Below are 21,631 nucleotides of genomic sequence, written 5' to 3' on the forward strand. Positions count from 1 at the left end.
CTGGAGTTTTCTTTGTTTTATGGAAACATTGCCCTCCTGTACACCTGTCCTGTATTTGTGTGAGATAAGCATGTGGACCCACAGAGATGGAGGAAATACCAAGTGAGAGAAAATGTGGATCAACATGGTCAACCATGATCTTTATAAATAAACTTTTGTGTCTCTTATCAGCTAAAAAATAACATCCAAAGTTACATTTAGCTTCCATGATCAGCTCTGTAAGTGTTCTGAATAAACGGACATTGTCCACCTGCTGTGACTCGCACACACTAAGATCTGTGAGGTATAAACGATCTGCACATCCACATCCATAATGGCATGTATGGTATATATATATATATATATATATATATATATATATATATATATATATATGGTATATACAAATTTATAAATTTATTAGACCACCTGTCATATTTGTCTCAGAGACCATCCAGCATCATGAAGTGCTTTAATGCGGACTCTTTCATTTTCAGTGAGCTCTCCACGTTTTACCATTTTGAACAGGAATGAGGGATTTCAAACTGAATTCACCCAAAATGAGCCGGCTCACTGGGCTTCTATGAGAAGTCAGAAATGAATCAAGCATAACATTCAACCACTAAAACTCATTTTTCTGTTCAGGAATGCAAATAAATAACTATAATTTGACATATTAATCAAAAAATGATGATATGCTTTACTATTTTTTCATTTTTTTGTAAGTCAGTAAATTTGAAAATTCATGAATAACAATAATAATTATATTTTAGTATTAAAAATATCATTTGGGTTAAAGAGCTTCTACATATTGGTGTATTAACCATGGCAGAAACATAAAAAATGATTTTGGTAATTACCAATGCTGTTAATTTAGGGCAGCTGTGGCATAAACCTTACTTTGGTTAGGGTTAGGGTGGTCTAATAAATTTGTTAAGCACTGTATATGCACGTGGATGAGGAAATATTCACTCAAAGATTCAGTATGTCAAATTTCTGCACTGAAATATATATACTAATTTAAAAGGTGATCATTCATTTGTGATGTTTATACTATTCTTTATGAGACAGTATCTCAAATATTTCCTAAATATACTGTAATGGGACATATCTTTCTAAGGAGGCAGACACATGTTGCGAGTTCAATCGCCCAAACACACCTCTGTATCATGGATCCCCCCACATGGCACTTCCAGCCAGTTCACCAGTGCTCCACAGCTTTGCCCACCTTCACTGCCTCCTTTAGTATACCTTGTTATAAACTGAGGACTCTTCAATAGAATGGTGCATCATAAGGTGATGTAGTAAATACGCCTTATGATGTGCCATTTTATTGAACAGTCCTCAGTTTAAACAAGAAGTTAACAGCAGACATGGGTGGTGGCAAAAATGTGCATACTGTTAGTTTGAGGTCGGCCTCCCGTAATGAGTGTCTGCCTCGAGCATCATGCCTGTGTATCTGTGACGGCAGCAGCTTCACCTGAATGTTTATAAATGGAGGACACACGGAGTCTGTACACACAGTTCACAGTTCTGTGACTGCTGATGGTTATTTCAGACAGACTTTTATTGTAGATTAGTGTTGAAATCAAGAAAACTGGCAGATGTGATTTTATCAAACAACACTGATGTGGCAGTATAGGTGCTTCAGGTCACGTGACCAACATTGCATGCCTTGCAAAGCGACTGTTGCATATGCATACATCGGGAATGTAAAAAGGTACATTGTTCACCAGTACTGGTTGACATGAGTGGCTCTTAGAAACAAGAGAGTCTGGCTACAGACATCAGACCTCCCTAAACGTTGTGCACTTTGATACACATGGCCCCACTGCAGTGATCTGCTGGAATGTCATGCTCCGCCCTTCCTTCATTTTGAATTGAGGAGTCTTTTCAATAGAAAACATACTTGATTAACCAATAAGTAAACTACCCTTATGAATTTCTGAATGAATTTCTCACACTGAAAGAGAAAAGCTATTTTGAAAGTGCAAAGAGCATTTTGGCAGCCTAGAGCTGAAGGAGGCCGGACGGCTGGAAGGCATTGCCACTTTCAAGCTTATTTTCTCTCTCAAGATGTGAAATTCATCCACAAAAATGAAGCGCTGGTTAACTGTAGCGCCTACACCTTATGGAGTTCAGTCTCAATATAAACACCCCTTGATTAAAAGAGGATAGTAGGGAACAGACGTGGGTGGAGCACAACACTCCTTGGACGGATTCAGTAGGGCCGTAGATTACTGATGTCTGAGTGCACATGGGTTTATGGATTTCTGATGTCAGGTCCCTCTTCTGGAGATGTAAGAGAGAGGCGGGGCCTGTTGGCCCTTCGTAGCTCTGGCTGTTTGATTCAGGCTGCAGAGGTTGGGTCCTTTGCAGCATGTTGCTAAACTAAAAACAGTCTGAAGTACATTTCAGGGGCTTTGAAAATATCACATCATTCATCATTCATTTATGTAAACATGACAGCATTGCAGCTGTACTTTTTATAACTGCATACATGTTCCAGTCTTACAGGGCTGTTGTGTTGATTTGTGGATGCCTCATTACTCAGCATGTGCAGTGATGTCTCAGTATGTCTCAGTATTTAGTGCGTCATATTCCACTGATACTGTAAATATGTTACAAGGCTGGTAAGTCATGTAGGCCGGTTGAAGGAACAGCTCCATTCGTCAGGCATCCCGGGTCGATCAAACATCTCCCGGGATCGATGGCACGCCTCGCCAATCCCAAGGCACTCGCTGCAGACAGCCATGCCCCTTTAACCACCCTCACTACACACGCACTGCCACACAAATCTGCCCGTGTACGTCAAATCACAATAATTAAGCATTATCGATCCCAGATTCAATTAACTTCATTAATGTGGGCTGCACTGGTGATTGGGGAGGGATGGAAAAGAGGGAGGTGAGGGTGGAGATTATAGGAGCTCATCAAGTGGGAAATGGCGCAGAGGTAGATCTAATGTAACACACATGAAAGGTGATTATCACACACGCTCATGTCTCAGGAGTATGACAAAAAACTCAGATGGCTGTAGCTTTAAATCCCAGCATGCCTTTAGCTTTGTTTTTACTGAATGTTGTCCTGCATAAGATTGATGTGGACAATCTGCCTTTTTTTGTCTCTCACTCTGCACAGTCCAAGCCGAAGTGTAAACAGACAGTGCTGACGTGCCTGTGTGTCTGATAGGGCTGTTAAGTGGTTATATAAGCATGATAAACTGTTTCCTAACATCATAACATCTGCAGAGTGCACAAGCATTTCCTCACTTTACACACAGGCACAACCACAGACACGCACTGATGTGGTTCACTGCTGCATAATCTAAGTATTTCAATCAGTCACCTTCATTTGTAGTTCCTAATCAGGATTATTGACTTTAATGGCAGGGATTTGTAGTTTTATTCAGATGTCAGGCATCATTTCCTCTCTCAGAGAGAACTTTGGTGTTGGCTGGCTCGTCTCCGTTTCAAAATCAGCGATCTCTCCCAGCCTGTTCCTCTGAAAATGAGATCAAACCGTCTCATCCACCCTGCTGACAATTCATCTGGAACTCTGTCTCTCTCTCACTACTAATTAAAAGAGCACCTGTATACGTGTTGTGTTTGGCCCAGGCTTGCTCTCCACTGTGTCTCTGAGCGTGAATGTGTTTCTCTTTTTACCTCAGTATCCTGGGTCACTGTGTTGTCACCCATGCAGCCTGGACTGAAGCCAGCGGCCGTGGGGATCATGTCTGCACATTCATGTTTCTGCATTTGAGTGTCTAAGTGTGAGAGAGACACCAGTCCTGAGTTTCCTCCAAACCCCTCAGTCTGTCCTCTTTGACATGTAGCTGTGCCTCATTTCATTTTGGTTTCCTCCATAATGTCTGTCACATATACATCTGACTTTGTAGCTTTAACAGTACAAACAATAATGGATGACATGGGGCTGTGAAATATAGAGAGCTTTTAAAATATATTGATGTATTTTCACACCAGAGAGGGTAAGACAGTATTGTTTACACTGTTCATGTGACGATAAAATAACATTATGCCTTTATTCTGACTTAATCTGGCCATTTTTGGGTTCAACATTTAATGAATTTAGTAAAAACTACAATGCCAGACTTTTGCCAATGATTATGCTTATTATGATCTATAAGATTGTTATATCCCAATAAGAAATGTACATTGTTTATTTTATGTAATTAAGCAGAAATTTTTAGGTCAATAATAATCAAATTATTTTGAAATCACAGCAAACAAAAAAAAAAAGGAGTCACCCATTAACAGGTGAATTATTGTTTTTCTTAATTCATCAAAAGTTGTCTGAAAATTCCTCCACACTGTCTAAATCACTTGAAATACTCTGGCAACATTGAAAAAAATGTCGGGGCAGTGAGTTCAATTCATAGTGTTGCCAACGTATTAATACAATTCAGACAATGTTTCATTTCATTTGGTAAAAATTATGACAAATAATATTTAATTTTCTGCCATTTTAGATGTCGCTGATCATCACATGAATCTAGGATTTGTTTCTCATTTCAAAACACATTGTGCTAAAAAATTTTACAACCGTAATGAACCACAAAACACTTTTTTCAAACGTAAATGGTGACTTATCAACATCATGTTTATTTTATGTAAGGTATGAACATTGTATTATTTAAAATATCAACTGATTTAAAACCACTGTATAAATACATAGACTTCAGTACTAGATTATATTTGTTTATTTTATTTATATATTTCTTATTTAGTGTTGCCAACACATTTGTGCAATCCAGACAGTGTTCTGTCTATTCTTGTTTAAAAATGAAAACAACTGAAATTACTTTGGTTCCAGTACTTTTTGATACCATAGATAATTAATTTTAAAAATGGAGATTTTATCATATTGGAAAATAGCATAGAAAAGGGTACTGTGAAAGAGTCTATCTGCAATTTTTGATCATGAGAAACATAAAAAACTGCAATAGTTGGTGTTTATGACTTTTATTTTGGTAGCTGTGGTATCAACCAGGTTTCAGTATCATTTAAAATTTTACAAGAATCACAATAATTCAATTTCTAGTATAGTATTATAGGGTATACACCCTGTATTATCACTTAGTAAAAAATATCTCTGCATGATCAATGCTTCATACCTTCAGAGCTTAAAAGCATTTAGATGACTTGCAGAGCAGCCTTTTTTGCTGTTTTGCATCCACCTTAATGACAAATTAAAGTTCAACGTAGAGAATAGACAACTTGGAAAAGCTTTTTTTGAAACCTTAAAGCAATATTATAGTGACTTTCCATCAGGGGGAATGGGGATGAATGGAACTAGCTAAGTTATTTTGGGGGGAAATTGCCAGTCCTTGAGAAATAGTGTAGAAGAAAAAGAATGTTAGAAATAAATTTGAGGGTTGTGTCTAATTTTAAGATGGCTGATATAGTACCTTCTATGAGGCTGCTGACAAGATCAAGTTTCATTTGGTTTGATTAAGTCAACAATGCGAATTAGCATATAGGAGGGACAAAAAATAACTTCAAAGTAAATAACGACATACTAATATACTAATACTAATAAGACAAGGTACAAATTATAAACCAGAGGCTGCTTTGCAGTTGTCACCAAAAAATAGAAATGAAATAAAATGAAGAAAGGTGACAACATGTCTGATAATTTGATAAAACAATGAGACAGATTTTGATGAGCTAAAGTTTCAAAAGCAACTGAGGGCAAAGCAGTTCTATTACAGAGTACCATTCATACACAAAGCAATTTCAAGTGCTTTTTAGAGTTGAAAACAGAACATTTGTAATAATAAGAGCACTAAAAGACATTTCATACTGAGAAAATGAAACATTTATATCAGTTTAAAGAGAAATAAGGAAACCAGTTAAGCAAAATAAAGAAATAAAATAAAATATATTAACATTTCTTCAAATAGTGTATCTGCCCTGTGTACTTCAGTGTTAGAGTGGTCTGAGGTCTCTGCCCTTAGAGTCTTAGAGTCCAGTCTTGGCTGATCAAAATGGATTCTGTTTAATGTCTTTCCAAAGGTTCAGGCTTGTATTGCTCCGTCTTTGTTGGGAAGAGACCTAAACTGTCCCAGAAACACACCTGCAGTGGTAAGCTATGCAGTATCCACACATCAAAACTTTACCAATTTAGACTTAAGAAGCTTAGAAGATGAGGCCAGTTTGGCAAGAAGTTTCTCCCAATGGCTCTGTCACCATCAATCTGTGTGTAAACGAGTAAATATGAGGGCAGTTGCAAAGTGTTGTCCATTTTACCATTTCTCTAACACTACACCCACTAAATGTCAACATGTCTCAATATTTTAACACCCTCTGCCTCGGCTAAGTCCAGAAATCACTTCATGCTCCATGTAGGTAGCTGAATCCTACACACCAAGGTTGCATTCAGCACACCGGTCCCGCTGGCACGCACTGATCCACTGCAGGTCTCACTATACATATCACACATTTGCAGGTACACAGATGGGCACACGCACAAATACACACCGTGTTCTTTATCGCACAAAGGCAGCTAATTTGAAGTGGAGTGTGTATGTTGTGCTTTAAAGGAGATTTCACATTGATGTTTGGCCTTGATGAGAGCGCCGGGCTGCTGTGTTCGCCTGTTTCCTCAGCCAGAGCATTGTTCTCTTAAACAGCTGTCGTTTGGGCTGATTCAGAACAGATGGCATGTACATGTGGGTTTGCTCGGCTGCACATATGTGCGGGCGGGTGGATGTGTCTCTGAGACAGAGTGGGGGAGAGAGAGAGAGAGAAACAGGAGGAGATGTGAGAGAGGGGGAGTGCAGGTATGTGTTTGTGTGAGTGAATGCCTGTTTGATGCTCATAAATTTTAAACCAAGCAGCAGAAATAGTTCAACAAGGTTTTAAATAGCCTCACTCTGATAAATTAAAAGACAAACAGCACTGGTGTGGGTACAGGTCATGTGATATTGTAGTTTTTGTACCGCACATGCCAACATCAGCATGTAATGTAAGAGATCATGTATGAAGTGTTTCAAATGGATCCTTTTTGTTACACTAAACGCTGAAGCAGACTGCATGTTCCACTAAGAAACTCCTGAGATCGCCTGAAGGCAGAGAGCTGTTAGGCTACAGCAGTTACAGTACCATTGTTGTGTGTGTGGGGGTGTGTGTGTGTGTGTGTGCCAGTTTGTGAGTATGATCTGTAATGGGCTCTGGGATATCTGTGTCTCGGTGCATATGTTTGTCCCACGGTGGTGCCGTATCAGTGCCGATGGCAACCAGTGGCCTGACAATGACAGAGGCTCATCTGCGTGTTGCAGCAGATGCAGAAGTGGCATAAACACAAATACAGCAACACACATCCTGCAGTGCGCTGTTAGAAATTGGATTCGGTAACAGCTGACATGGTTGTGCGACATATCTAGCAGGTTGTGAGGATTTTGCTCATGAATACGCATAATTTTCCATATTTTTAGCAAGCTTTATTAACAGTGTTTTCCATTAATTATAGAGAACGTGGTGGCTCACCATAGTCTCATTTGCACTGTCACCAAAGCATTTTTATTGAGGTACTGAACATATTTAAACACTATTCACCATGAAAAGTTTAGCATGAACACATTAATCGCAATCAATTAAGGCCCATAATTAGTTTATTAATGTATTTCAATTGTGATTAATTGCATGCTTTATCGTCCCTTTCAGCACACTGTGGATAAGACACTGCATTGTCTCTCTGCAGCCACAGTGATGTAAAATAACGACACCACTGCACCGTAATGCCTCATTTCAATTCAAAAACTCCCAGACAGCTCAGCGGACAAGTCAAAGTCATCTTCATCTTATGAAATCAAACATCAGAGAAAGATTGTGAGTTGCCAGTTTAATATTTTATCACAAATGCCCTGAACCTAGATTTCCAAGTTGGTAACTCAGAGCAAATTTATTTATTTATTTCTTTTGAACATGTATAAAAGTAAAAATAAAAATAATTTAAAAAGTAAAAAAAACAAACAAACAAACAAACAAACAAACAAACAAACAACAAAGAACAATCTGAAATTGTCACCATAACAAATACAGTCACCCATGCTTTTGTGAAAAAAAAGGGAAAAAACAAGAAGGCTGTTGACAATATCTTGCATTTGACCCATGTTTACATGTTCAAAAAGGAGTAATCAGAAGTAAAAACTTTTTTAATCCTACCCTTTTATTACCCGTTACTACAATCAAGATTTTATTTATTCTTTTTTTTTTTTTTTTAATAACCCTGAATCTGAGGTTCCTTATTTTCTTTCAAAATAAAAGCAGGTCTGTATCAAAAATTATAGTTCGAGACAGTTCAAAAATAAAAAATGTAATTAAAAAAAAAAAAAGTGGAATATCAAAGTAGGGAAATTAATTAGGATAAACAACAGACATTCAAAAGTTAATCACAGATTTGAAAAATCCTATCATTTGACAGCCCTAATAAAGATCTTTTGTGTAGTGTTGCCATTGGCTCAGCGAACTGTACTGTACCCTAGTTAGTCCTATTTTCTCTATGCCACCCCTCCTCATGTTCCTTCACCTGGCACATGTGTTTACACACTTAAGCATGCATTGAATTTACTGAGCTGCATCTATTACAACAAACATTGATGAGTTTGAGGTGAGTGTATAGGGTTTACCAAAGTTATTTCAAAGTTATCATTTTAGGGCAAAGGAAGGAGGTCATTACTCCGCTGTTAGGGCCCAGTTCTGCATTATTGAGAGCCTGAAAATTGATAATCTTATTACTACTGCTATTGTGCCTTGTTGGTTCTGTGATGCAGAGTCATTTTATCATCTTTGGTGCAAAAACATAAATCAGTTCAGAGGTACATACACACCAAGTTCATCAGCATTGCACATCAGAAATGCTGTACCTTTACTGTCATCAGGAAATTTGAAAAATAAAAAAAACTCTGGCTGTAGCTGCTAAACGACAGTTATCCTCCTCATCTGCTCTGATTGGCTGTCAAAAATAAAGAGGCATCAGTTTTGAAAATTGGGGATACCAGTGTTTTTTCATTGCTTCTTTTAGTGTAAGACTGGTAGTATACCAACATTTTCTCTCATGCCTGACCTTGAAATCTGATCAGAGTTTGTCCAACAGGTCACTTCTTCAACACTGTTAAAATCTCTCATTTGTTTCAGTATCCGGAGATTCAAATGCCTGAATAGAATAGATTTTACACAAATGACACAGCTACGGATAAACATTGGTGACTGATATCCATTCATGCCACATTATTTGGCTGAAGGGTGATGTTTAAAAACAGGGCAGAAATCAGCTCCTGCTAAGCCGATTCATCCGTGCATCTCTAGTGAGAACGCTCCTAAACTTTGTGGCAAGTCCTTTTGGTTAAATATATTAATCCAGAGTTATTCCAGAAGTTAGAGAGTAAGATAACTCAATAAGCTCATGAATGGTTATATTCTGATGTGTCTGAGGTTGGCTCAGTAAAATGACTGTTGGGCAAGTGTGAATATAATGTCATAATGTGTTCAAATTAGGGCTGCCACAATTAATGGAGTTTGTTGCAACTGATCAAGATCCTAAATTTTGCAAATTTTTTCTTTAAATTGCAATTGCATGTTTTTTGTCACTTTTAGGTAAATAAGTGTCAGTGTCTCCCTGTAGCCACAGTGATGTTAAATAAGTCCACCACTGCTCCTTAATGTCTCATTTCACTTTTAAAACTCACAGACAGCTCAGTGGACGAGTCAGAAGTCGTCCGCACTATTTTAATCATTTTTATTTTAATTTCAATCCATAACAAGTTGTCTTTTCTGAGGTTTAGTCTATGTTAAAAGCTTCGACCTAGCTCTAGAAGCAGCTGAGTATTCAAACAGGAAGTCGATTACCCTTAGTTTAAGAGAGTGGGGAAAAACATCCAAAATGACATTAAACTATTTAAATGTAAAATGGCAGAATTTCAATAGAAAGGGTGAGATTAATTAGGATTAACTATCGAAATTCTGAGAATTATCACAGTTAAAAATTGTAATATTCTGACAGCCGTAGTGCAAATGTAACTTCAAGAAAAAGAAAACTCAGTTCTTCGCACAAAACTCCAAATACAGCTGTAAGTACAATGGGTTTGTTTTTCAGACCTATAAAATAGATGTAACTGGTGGAATAATGACCTTTTCTAAACTTCTTTAACTCAAGTACTGTTCAGCTTAGACCACTTCTGCTAAAGATATATAGTTGTTTTGTCTTTCCAGCGAACAATGGCGGCTGCTGTCATAGCTGTTGCCTCAGAAAATTACCATAATGATAAGGATTCAGACTGATAAGGAGTACCAACAGTCAATATCAGTGAGATTAATGATGCCCTTTTATATAGGACAGCAGTTCCTATAGCAAGCCAGGTAAACGATCTGATGATTGGGAGAAAGTTTTCATGGATTTAGCCTTTAAATGTTGCTGTCAGAGTGCATAAGATTGATGCATTTACCTCAAAAATGTACAAAATTTTCACTACTGATAAAATCCAGTGCTAAACACTGTCAGCATTGTTCAAAGCAACCTTTTTAGCATTAATTTTTCTTGTTTATAAAGACCATCAACAATACTGAAGATACAGATGTAACATGTGTTGCCCTGTATTTCACTTTTCTCTTAAATGGCAGATTATGATTGAGTGTGTGCTTCAGTGCCACACCCATCCCGCTGACCGGCTCGCTCTGTGTTTACATACCAGCTTAGATGAGTGATGGCCTGTTACAGAGAGGAATGCTAGACACAAGGCACTGATGTTAACACTCACACTCATCTTCTTTGCCAGTGTAGTCGCTGTAATAGGTGTTTGTTTGCATGTGCCTGCGTTTCCTTCAAATCAAAACCCCTTCTTTAATCTCAAGCAGCGTTCTCATCTGATGCACTTTAATCTTTTTGATAGACTTATTAACAAACATTCATAGATGTAGAAAGAGGCGAGACTGTGATTTGTCGTGATACATATTTTCTCTGTATGATTCCCATTGTGTTATACTTAAACTAGAAGGATTTGAATATAAATTGAAAGCCTCAAGCCCACTCCCCGAAGCTAAACTGTAAATAATAACTCTAAACTTTTTTCTAATCTTTGGTAATTGAAGCAAATGGGTTTTGCGGGGAGAGATTTGTTGCAGGCAAACGTACATACATTCATTTTTATTTACGAGGAGGCGAGGGCTGAGCAGTGTAATGAGTGAAAATGCATGCTTAATTTAAATGGCGAGTGTGTCTGTTAGGGAATGCATTAGAGTCTGCAGAAGAAGCGTAAGACATATTAATTGACAGACAGGAACCGCTGTCTCCGAGGTTGATACAAGTAATTTATTACTTCAGAAACGAATGCCACCGCCAGAATGTGCTTCATTAATTTCAAATTTAGTTTTAATTTCAAGCTGTTGCCCCTTGAGAAGAATAAGGTGGCAAGTTCTGTTTGAAGAGACATTTTTCCCCTCTCCCTCCCTCCATTTTTCTCTCCCCATCTCTCTCTCTCTCACTGTCTCTGATTTTCTGCCGTACAGAACAAAAAGCCGGGGGTGGGGGGAGATAGGAAGGGGGTGGTGACTTAATTCCAATTTGAAAACAATGTCATTGCAAATGGGGGAATTTGAAACAGGAATACTGCAACAGTTAATGACTGGAAATACTCTATCTTTGAATGTCATTGGATGATTGCTCTGTTTCTTGTGAAGACGGTGTGAATGTCACTTTTTAGTGTTTCTATCATTTCCTTTTGAGTGAAGTAACAGGAACAGAGAGAGTTGAGAGTCTCTATCATTAGATATTTCTAACAAATCTGTCTCCCTTTGTCTTCCTGAACAGCATACGTCCCTGAAGATGAGAAGGAAGCAGCCCTATTGGATGAAGACCTGGACGGTGATGACTCCGGTCAGGAAAGCGAGGAGCCTGCTACCAAGTTCCTGTGTCAGGACAAGGACTTTCTCCTGAAGGACAGGCCAGGATCCACTGGCTTCCATGACTCCCCAAATGCTGCTGACTTTTCCGGTCAGGAGCTGGACAGCGAGTCTCACCTCAGTGAATCCAGTGACAGAATGTCTGATTTTGAAAGCTCCTCTCTGAAAAATGAGGATGACGTCCTCCTCTCTAAAGACCCCTCCAATGTCCTCTCCCTGTCTTCCTCCTCTGCAATGACAGCCGTTGCCAACGCCGCCATCCCTGTAAGCGGAGACGAGGCTGTGACAGCAACAGCAGGGTCTGTGGCTGACAGCCTGGAGAAGATGAAGGCCATTTACACCTCTTTCCTGACCAACTCCTATTGGTCCACACTCAATCTGAACCTGAGCCAGCCCCCTGCGGAGAAACCCCCTCGTAGTCACAGCAGCAGCAGTAGTAGCAGCAGTAGCAGTAGCTGTGGAAGTGGAGGCTATGACTGGCACCAGACGGCTATGGCCAAAACCCTCCAGCAGGCTTCACAGAACCACCAACACAGACTAGGACTGGTTCAGCACCCCACAGTGGCGGTGTCCACAGCATCAACAGAACCAAACCTCTTTAGCACTGTCCAACTTTACCGGCAGAGCTCCAAGCTGTACGGCTCTATATTCACTGGTGCCAGCAAATTCCGCTGTAAGGACTGCAGTGCGGCCTACGATACACTGGTGGAGCTCACGGTACACATGAACGAGACAGGCCACTACCGCGACGATAACCATGAGACTGATAGCGAAGGTGCCAAACGGTGGTCGAAACCCAGAAAGCGTTCCCTACTGGAGATGGAGGGGAAAGAGGATGCACAGAAAGTTCTGAAATGTATGTACTGTGGGCACTCCTTTGAATCCCTCCAGGATCTAAGCGTCCACATGATCAAGACTAAACACTACCAGAAAGTGCCTCTGAAAGAGCCTGTTACACCAGTGGCAGCTAAGATTATCTCCTCTGCTCGGAAGAGAGCCCCCATTGACCTAGATATCCCCAGCTCACCTGACTCCAACGGAGGGGCCACACCTAAGCCCACTTCCCTTAATGACTCTAACGACATACTCCAGAAGGTAACCAATCCTTACATAACACCCAACAACCGCTATGGACACCAGAACGGTGCCAGTTATGCCTGGCAGTTTGAATCGAGAAAGTCACAGATCCTCAAATGCATGGAGTGTGGAAGCTCTCATGACACACTGCAAGAGCTAACAGCTCACATGATGGTGACGGGACACTTTATCAAAGTCACCAACTCTGCTATTAAGAAAGGCAAGCCCATTATTGAGTCATCCACTCCAACCCCTGTGTCCAATACCACAGCTGAAGAAAAAGTCCAGTCTGTCCCCCTGGCTGCCACAACCTTCTCCCCTCCACCTGCACCAGTGCCACCACCAACCAGTATGTCCCCTACTGCCATGGTTGTGGAGATAAAAAAGGAGGAGAAGGAGGAGGAATGTACTAAAGAGCCCATCATCAACAATGGTAACCTTAAAGAAAAGAAGACTGGAGGTGAAGAGGAGGCAGAGGAGAAGTTTGATATCTCTTCAAAATACACTTATCTGACTGAAGAAGACTTGGATGATAGTCCAAAAGGTGGTCTTGACATCCTAAAGTCCCTGGAGAACACAGTGACGTCAGCCATCAACAAAGCCCAGAATGGAGCCCCAAGCTGGGGTGGTTATCCCAGCATCCACGCAGCCTACCAGCTCCCAAACATAATGAAACTCTCTCTAGGCAACTCTGGGAAGAGCTCCCCCCTGAAATATATCTTCCCTGGAGGTGAGATCCTCTCCCCCACTGGCAAGAACCAGCCCTTGATCTCCCCCTCCAGCCGCCAGACCTCCCCGCTACCCAAAAACAACTTCCACGCAATGGAGGAGCTAGTCAAGAAAGTGACAGAAAAAGTGGCCAAGGTAGAAGAGAAAATGAGAGAACCAGGCAGTGCTGTGAGGGGATCTCCTCTGAGATGTACCACTCCTTCACCCTGCAACAGCGAAGCAGGGGACTCAGCCCGAGGAGAGTCGCCTAAAGATAATAGAGCAAGAAGCTGTAAAACTCCTGAGAGTTCAAGTCGAGTGGAAAAGGTAGAAAGTGACGCAACTGGAGCCAGTCACAGAGATTCAAACGGCGATATTTCCATAAAGCAGTCTGTAGAGAATGGTGTGGAGTCCAATGCTGTGGCATCCCCCTTGCCTAACTCCCTATGTGGCAGCACAGCTATCATCACAGACCATCCACCTCCAGAACAGCCATTTGTCAACCCTCTCAGTGCACTGCAGTCAGTAATGAACGTTCACTTGGGGAAGGCTGCAAAGCCTGCCCTGCCCTCCCTTGACCCCATGAGCATGCTGTTCAAGATGAGCAATAGCCTGGCAGAGAAAGCAGCAGTGGCTGCTTCCACCCCACCAGCACAAACCAAAAAGCCCAGTAATGACCACTTAGACCGCTACTTCTACCAGCAACATCTAAGCAACGATCAGCCCATAGATCTCACCAAAGGCAAAAACGCTGAGAAAAACAGCAGCACTGGCTCTTTGGGTTCAACAGCTCTCTCTTCTACCACCTCCACCCCCTCTTCAATTTCTCCCTCTGCCACCATCACAATGACCAAAGCCTCAGCAGCTGTAGCTTCCTTTATGTCTACCTCTCCTTTGAGAGAAAATGCACTGTCCGATATCTCTGACATGTTGAGGAACTTGACGGAGAGTCAGGCTGTCTCGAAAGCTTCCACGCCTACCAGCCTCTCTGAGCGCTCAGAGGTAGAAGGTGTGACACATGAGGAGACAGAGGATGTTTCACCAGCCCAGAAACGTAAAGGGCGTCAGTCCAACTGGAACCCTCAACACCTCCTCATCTTACAAGCCCAGTTTGCTTCCAGTCTGAGGCAAACGAACGACGGAAAGTACATGATGTCGGACCTGAGCCCCCAAGAGAGGATGCACATCTCCCGTTTCACTGGCCTCTCAATGACTACGATATCACACTGGCTGGCTAATGTCAAGTACCAGCTGAGGAGAACCGGTGGCACCAAGTTTTTGAAAAACTTGGATTCAGGCCACCCTGTGTTTTTCTGCAGTGACTGCGCCTCTCAGATCCGTTCGCCATCCACTTATGTCAGCCACTTGGAATCACACTTGGGTTTCCGCCTGAGAGATCTGGCCAAACTCTCTGGGGAGCAGCTGCTCAGCCAGATATCACAGCATCACCATCAACAACATCACACCAAAGGACTTTCTGAAAAACTGCTTTCAAATCTGCACCCATCCAGCCACCCTTTGCCCTCCTCCTTACCCACATCCCTACCCTCTTCTATTCCCATCTCTCTACCCTCGTCCTTAATCACCTCTCTGCCCTCGAATGAATCCCCGTCACCTTCCCCTGACAATGACGACGACAGCGGCGCCATGTACCAGTGCAAGCTTTGCAATCGGACTTTTGCAAGCAAGCATGCGGTCAAGCTTCACCTGAGCAAAACTCACGGGAAGTCCCCTGAGGACCACCTCATGTACGTGAGTGAGCTGGAGAAGCAGTAGCACCGGTTAAGGACGATGCTGAACTCTTTTGTAATGGCTCACTTTCTTGCTCTCTCTTTTGCATTTCACGGACATTTCTTTCGAAGGAAAGAAGGGATTACTATACATTAATGTGACGGAACTGCACAAAGATGCCATACAACTACTGCTTTGAGTTTTGGCACATGGTTTTCAATTTTTGTGTAGTTTTTTCCTTTTATTTGTATGTGAGGTAACTCACTCCTGCCCAAGACACTTGTGACAGAATTGAGACTTTTGTGTGCAGATGGGGACTGTTGTCATTGAAAAGATAAAGTATATGAAGGTTTAAAAAATGAGATTATAATATGAAGTGGTGTGTATTTTGAATCTTGTGTAAATGGAATTGAGGTCCTTTATATTTTGGCATCACCGGGGTGTGATAAGAAGCATGCATTAATGAATCTGTTTGGTTAAACATTTTATAACAAAATCTGGTGCACTTTCCATTTTCATTATTATTATTTTATCCCCCCTGCTCTGTCTTCTTCTTTTTTTGTGCTGGAGTCAGCGTTTAAATTTAACCCTCTGAGTACGTAAAAGCACTTCTACACCTATTCAAGATTGGGAATTATGAAGGTATCCTGAGAATTAGACATATAGAAAATTAAGTCTAATCCTGGACATGAAACAACTTTGCAATGGCAGATTTTCTTTATAACTTCAAGGTTTTCATCTTGGACTTGATATTTGTCTGAGAAATGCTTGCAAGACTTGACAAAAGCATTGTAGGTTTGTGATAAAAAATAACAGAAACCCTTACTTTGGTTGATCAGGGACCTACATTAATTCAGGTCTGTGTAAAATATGTACATAAAATGTAATTCCTGTCTAAATTATGCATCATTTTTATATTTTTAATTTAAAGGGATTATGACTATCTGCTGGTGCACAGTATATGAAGACGTGAAATAAATTGTTTTGCACAATAGTTTTATAAATGTGTTATTTAATTAAAGGGTGTGGAAAAAGATAGGTAGCAAAAGGATGACAACAGGTGATTCTTTTTATCCCCAACTCGTGCTCAAAGGGTTAAAGACTGTTTTTTTACCAGACACTACTCTTACATGTGCCGCTGTATGAAAAGATATTGAAGGTTGTACAAAAAGATGTGACTTTATGAAGATATTTCACATGTAAACTGTTATTTATAAGCACTCTTGGTTGTTTCATATTGTTGAATGCCTTTTTCAGTTGGTCCTATGTTGTTTTTTTATTTCTGTTCTGCCTAATTACTCTGCCATGATTCCACACTGCAGCTTTATCTTTTTGGGATATGAAAGGTAACCATGGTTACACTAACCTCTTGAGTGACAAGTTCTGCTACATTTTTGGCAGTTAATTTGCTGAAGTAACTGACAGCTGCCAGTGTAGAGAAATAAGAAAAAAAAAGAATCTTTATGTGTAAAATATCGGCATGTAAACAGCACAGATACTGTAATGCATTCTGTGCCGTTTGTCTTTTTCATTTCGTTCTCTCGTTTTCGGTTGTTGTTGTTCTTGACAATGATCCCCCATTATATGACTTCATATAACCTTGTTTTCTACTGCAGCATTAAAAAAAGGAAACTGTTTTTTGCAATAATGTGTGCGCATCGTGTGTCATGGCTATCAATTATGTGTGCGCCGTGCAGTCCCTAATGAGCACATTAGACTGGGAGTGTGTCAACGTCTGTCTGTGACGAGTCGCAGACTAGTTTACAGTGAGTGGCAGCAACGGGGCCGTGTGGGAGACAAACACTCTCACACTCACACACACATATATATGCACATTTGCAAACAGAAGGCAACTTTGTGAGGCGTTCCTCACACTATCGTCTATTGTCCCAGTGACATAGACAAGTAAAACAATAAAAGTCTAAGACCAAGTCTGCACAAACACCTTATGTATGTGAACACAACACAACAATGACATTAATTAGTTTTATCACCGTAAATGGGGAGTTGGGTCATTAAACACTCACACCACACGCGCCTTCTCTGGCCTTCTACACTTGATATGAAAGTTATATAACACAGAAGTAGGGATGTGACTAGACCATGCAGTGAAATTAATAGCTTTCATACAGTTTAAAACACTCTTTGAACCGCCCCCTGGTGGGCAAGAATAGCTTCCTACTGCTGTGCACTATGGAGAAGCTGCAGTCTGAGTTGAAAACTGTGCGTTTTATTTTTACTTTTCCTTTTGTGATTGAAAATTTGTGTTCACTGGACGGACTTCGACAAAGGAGCAAAAAGTTAAAGTATTCAGTAGCACTGTCCTCTTGGCCTCCATGAGGTCAGGGGACTAAACCCACGACAAATATAGACAATTTTAGCCAGATTCACAAAATACATATCCATATATCATATCATATGTGCTGGAAGGAAGTGAAAAGTCTGAGGTTTAGAGTTTGTTTTGTTTAAGGTGCAAAGTGAGCAGAGAAAAAAAAGTCAAATATCACAAGAGAGCAATGACGGACCTAGATAGCTTATGTATAGCTTATATGGGGGTTCTAGGACTTTACAGCGGGTGACCCCCAAAGCAATGCAGCAGTATAATACCGCACAAAGCATTATGTACAAAATTTAAATTTCAGGTACTTATATTTAAGCAAAATTCTCACTTGATAACTAAAAGTGTTTTAAATTGAACTAATTTTAACAATAATTTTCCCAATAATGGATAAAAATTACACTTTAAATGCTGTAAATTTTTCTTTGATTTTTAGAAAGCATCCTGTGACCCTAAAATGTATTGATATGTAATGAATGTGTAACTAATATGTGCATACTTTTCATTTACATTCCTTTCTATAGAAAGTTGTACTTTTTTTTTTTTACATAGCTTTAAATCCTTTCTAATTCTTTTTTTCTTAAAAATTAAGTTTAACTTAATCTGAAGTGAAAATAAAATACCCTTCACAAAAGGAAGCACCAAATACAAAGTAAAAGCATTGCAAAGAAAAGTTTAGGAGGGAATATCTCTATTGTGTACCCTTAAGTGGGCAGACTAACCAGGATCACTGTGCTGTTAGTCATTTTGTACATGCACTACTGCATATTTCTTATCATATAACAGTGTTAAAACTATTTGACAGAAAAGCACTTTGAAGCTCTCCTGCCTCTAAGTCACGGTTTCAGACTACACTAGTGTCAAGGTGCTGCATTCATTTTAGATGCATTTATTTAATCAATAAATCTGTAAGTTAACGTCAAAAAATACAGCTCTCTAACTTCTCCTGATTGAGAACTCAAGACCTTGGTACGAGCTTCTTCATATTGTCAACATGGACTCCAAAACTGCTTTGAAATAGAAAATTATTTATTTATACATGTGATATTTTTTTCTTTATCAAAATTCCCTGGTGAAATGTTTAATCATGTGACAGCCCTAACACAGAATGATGAGTTGAGTGTGTTGTGAACGTATTTATCCATCCCTAAAACTAAATACAACATAATCTAATGTCCAGTTTTTGACACAACTCTACAAGGATAATAATTCTACAAACATGGGAGAGATCGACAAGAGCTGTTTCTTCTTGAAGGTCTACAAGAGAATCAGTACATGCTCAGGGTGGATGAAGGAATGACAAACAGAGGTAGGTGAAGCAAAGAACTTGCAGATATTTCACCACAGCTTCTCCTGCAAAGTGTTCATACAAACATACAAACCTACACAATATACACATATTAAAAAGGCTTCATGTTCATGAACTGCAGCACTTTTTTTCTGCTCCATCCTGTCAGTAATATACCTTGCTGTGAACACACATGCATGGGCAGCTACACACAGTAGCTCTGAACTGCACGGGCCAGTATATCAAATTATCCTCTCTTCTTCACACATGCACACGTAAATGCACAAAAGGCCAATATGCATAAACCCTCTCCTCTCCCACACACACGCACACACACGTGCACCTCTCAACAGCCAGGTATAAGGACTTCATCCGCAGTGACAAGGTGCCACTGTGTGTGAAAATGTCAGCCTTCAACAGAGCAGCCTGAAGTCTGGCACCGTATTTAAGGCTCTCATTAGCCTCAAAGAAAATATGCGTGAAATTGAAGTGTAAGAAAGCCTTTCTCTCTCTTTGCCTTCACATCCTGTGAGCAGAGCAGAGCCAAGGGCTTATTAAAGTTCAAAACTGGTATGTGGGTACCACCACTGGGACACACACGCTGAAATGTTTTCATATGCATGCACTCAAATATGTCAGTGTAATCAGATAACTCCCATTACAGAAGTAAAACTGTATGTTCTGTTTCAGAACAACAGTGATTTTGTCGAAACCACCAGTATTTATTATTTTTAAACACCATAAACTTATACATATGCTGTTTAAGCATATGGAAAAGTTTAACTATAGCAGTGCAATAACTTTCAACCCAGAGAGTGGCTTTTCCCTAATTTCCACAGATCGCTCCAGTTGTCAACAGTTTGACCATTAGGTAAAATTAGACAACTGCCTGGGGCGTCGTGCTCCCAGAGGCCTCAAAATACAGTCATTATAAGTGGGCATCAAATGTGAAGTACATATTTAAGATGTATCATTCATTTAGATATTTATTTGAATGTAAAAGGGACCAAGAGTGCAAAAAAAAAATCACATTTTGATTATCCAAATCTCTGAGCAGGACCCCGGGCCCTCAAAGCAAGGTCCAAGCCCTTCAAAAAGCCCCAAAATGTCTTCATATCAAGCTAATTATAGTTAAACAGACCTATTGAAACATTTTTTAGAGGGCTAGATATGACTTTTAAATTGCATCACTACTGTTTGACTCTGAAGATGCAATGCTTGTCAAAACATTAGTCCTCTGCACCTGATTCAATTGCAAAAAGTGACTCATTTGCTCCAGTTTCTTCTTTGGATTTGCTTATGGGAAAGAATCCATTGAAACATCTCTTGTAAGTTTCAGGTCCTCTCTGAAAGCACTGACCTCCTCCTGTTGAGGAAATGGAGCAGAAGAGACTCCTTCAAAAAACACACATCTAAATTGTTTCAGAAGAACAGATATTACGCCAAAATCCAGCATATATTTTTACTTTTATAACCCAGTTTATTTTAATTAGTTCACGCAGCAGCTGTGCTTCAGTACAAGACAGAAGAGGACAGAAACAAGAATTCAATAGCATAGTTTACATGTGTACACAGGCTGAAAAGTATTATTGGGCTTTACAGTTATTTGTGTTGTTGGTGCCTCATGTTAAGCAGGCTAACTGAGTGCAGAAAGTCATCTAACCCAAATTTGCATACAGTCAATTCATCTTGCACGACATAGTTTTCCTTCCTCTTTAAGTTTGTAAACCTATCTCAGCTGGCATGTAGAAAATGACTCTCCAATGTAACCATTCGCTGTGACTGTAGACATCATTGTGGCAGCTGGTTACACATAAACATAATCCTCAAGTAAACACTAATAGCATGCTTTAGCACACAACACTGCAGGAAATGTTCATTCAACATAAGTCACACCTCTGGCAAGGCAACTCTCCGTTCTTAGATCAGTATTTTTTTTTTCTGGTGGTACTATTCAATGGGGTAGGGGTGGGGCTGTGCCACCGCCGGTAACCTCTCTCGACACACCTCTGCCCCAGATAAACTTGTTCAGTTCTAAATGTCAGCATTCTAATTCGTCAAACTTAAATGCTTGAAAGGAAATGTTTAAAACAGATAAATTTAATTCTGTATGCAAAGTCATAAAGAATTTGAGCAGTCTGTGTTAGCATTTAGCTCGAAACACTACTATGCCATTCTGCAGCAAAGCATAACCAAGGTTAGTGAAGGTTTACAGATTGTAAGAACATTGTTATTTCCTCAAACAAAAAAACTTCTGCATGAGAAAGGTGAGGCTTACGAAAAAGGTCTGTATTTTTATCAGTTTATTTTGAATAGATTCAGAGGCAGGTACATCTGCATAAATATGGGTGCTTTAGGTTGATATTCATTTTACGGTGTAGCTGAAAAAATACTTAAAGAAGACATGTAAGGATTTTTATAGACTCAAACTAGACTAAAAAAATGTTTTTGGTTTTTAGGAAGTTAATCTAGTGCCAGGCTATTCAGTTGAAGGCCCTGGGGTCAGATCAAGTCCCAAAGTAAATCCATTCAAGTTATTTTAAAAACAAAATACTATACATTTATTATATTTGTATGATAATCTGTCATAGT

At 39.9% G+C, this 21,631-nt stretch overlaps 1 protein-coding gene across 1 annotated transcript in view; it reads left to right on the top strand.

Annotated features, from left to right (window-relative positions):
• tshz3b (teashirt zinc finger homeobox 3b) overlaps positions 1–17,034 on the top strand; it is a 64,540-nt gene extending 47,506 nt beyond the window's left edge. Inside the window, exon 3 of the mRNA XM_041788229.1 lies at positions 11,806–17,034. Coding sequence (XP_041644163.1) covers positions 11,806–15,458 — 3,653 coding nt within the window. The 3' untranslated portion in view covers positions 15,459–17,034. The remainder of the gene's footprint in view (positions 1–11,805) is intronic.
• The last annotated feature ends 4,597 nt before the right edge of the window (positions 17,035–21,631 follow it).

This window comes from Cheilinus undulatus, linkage group 1 (assembly GCF_018320785.1).
Source record: "Cheilinus undulatus linkage group 1, ASM1832078v1, whole genome shotgun sequence".
NCBI classification, from domain to species: Eukaryota; Metazoa; Chordata; class Actinopteri; order Labriformes; family Labridae; genus Cheilinus; species Cheilinus undulatus.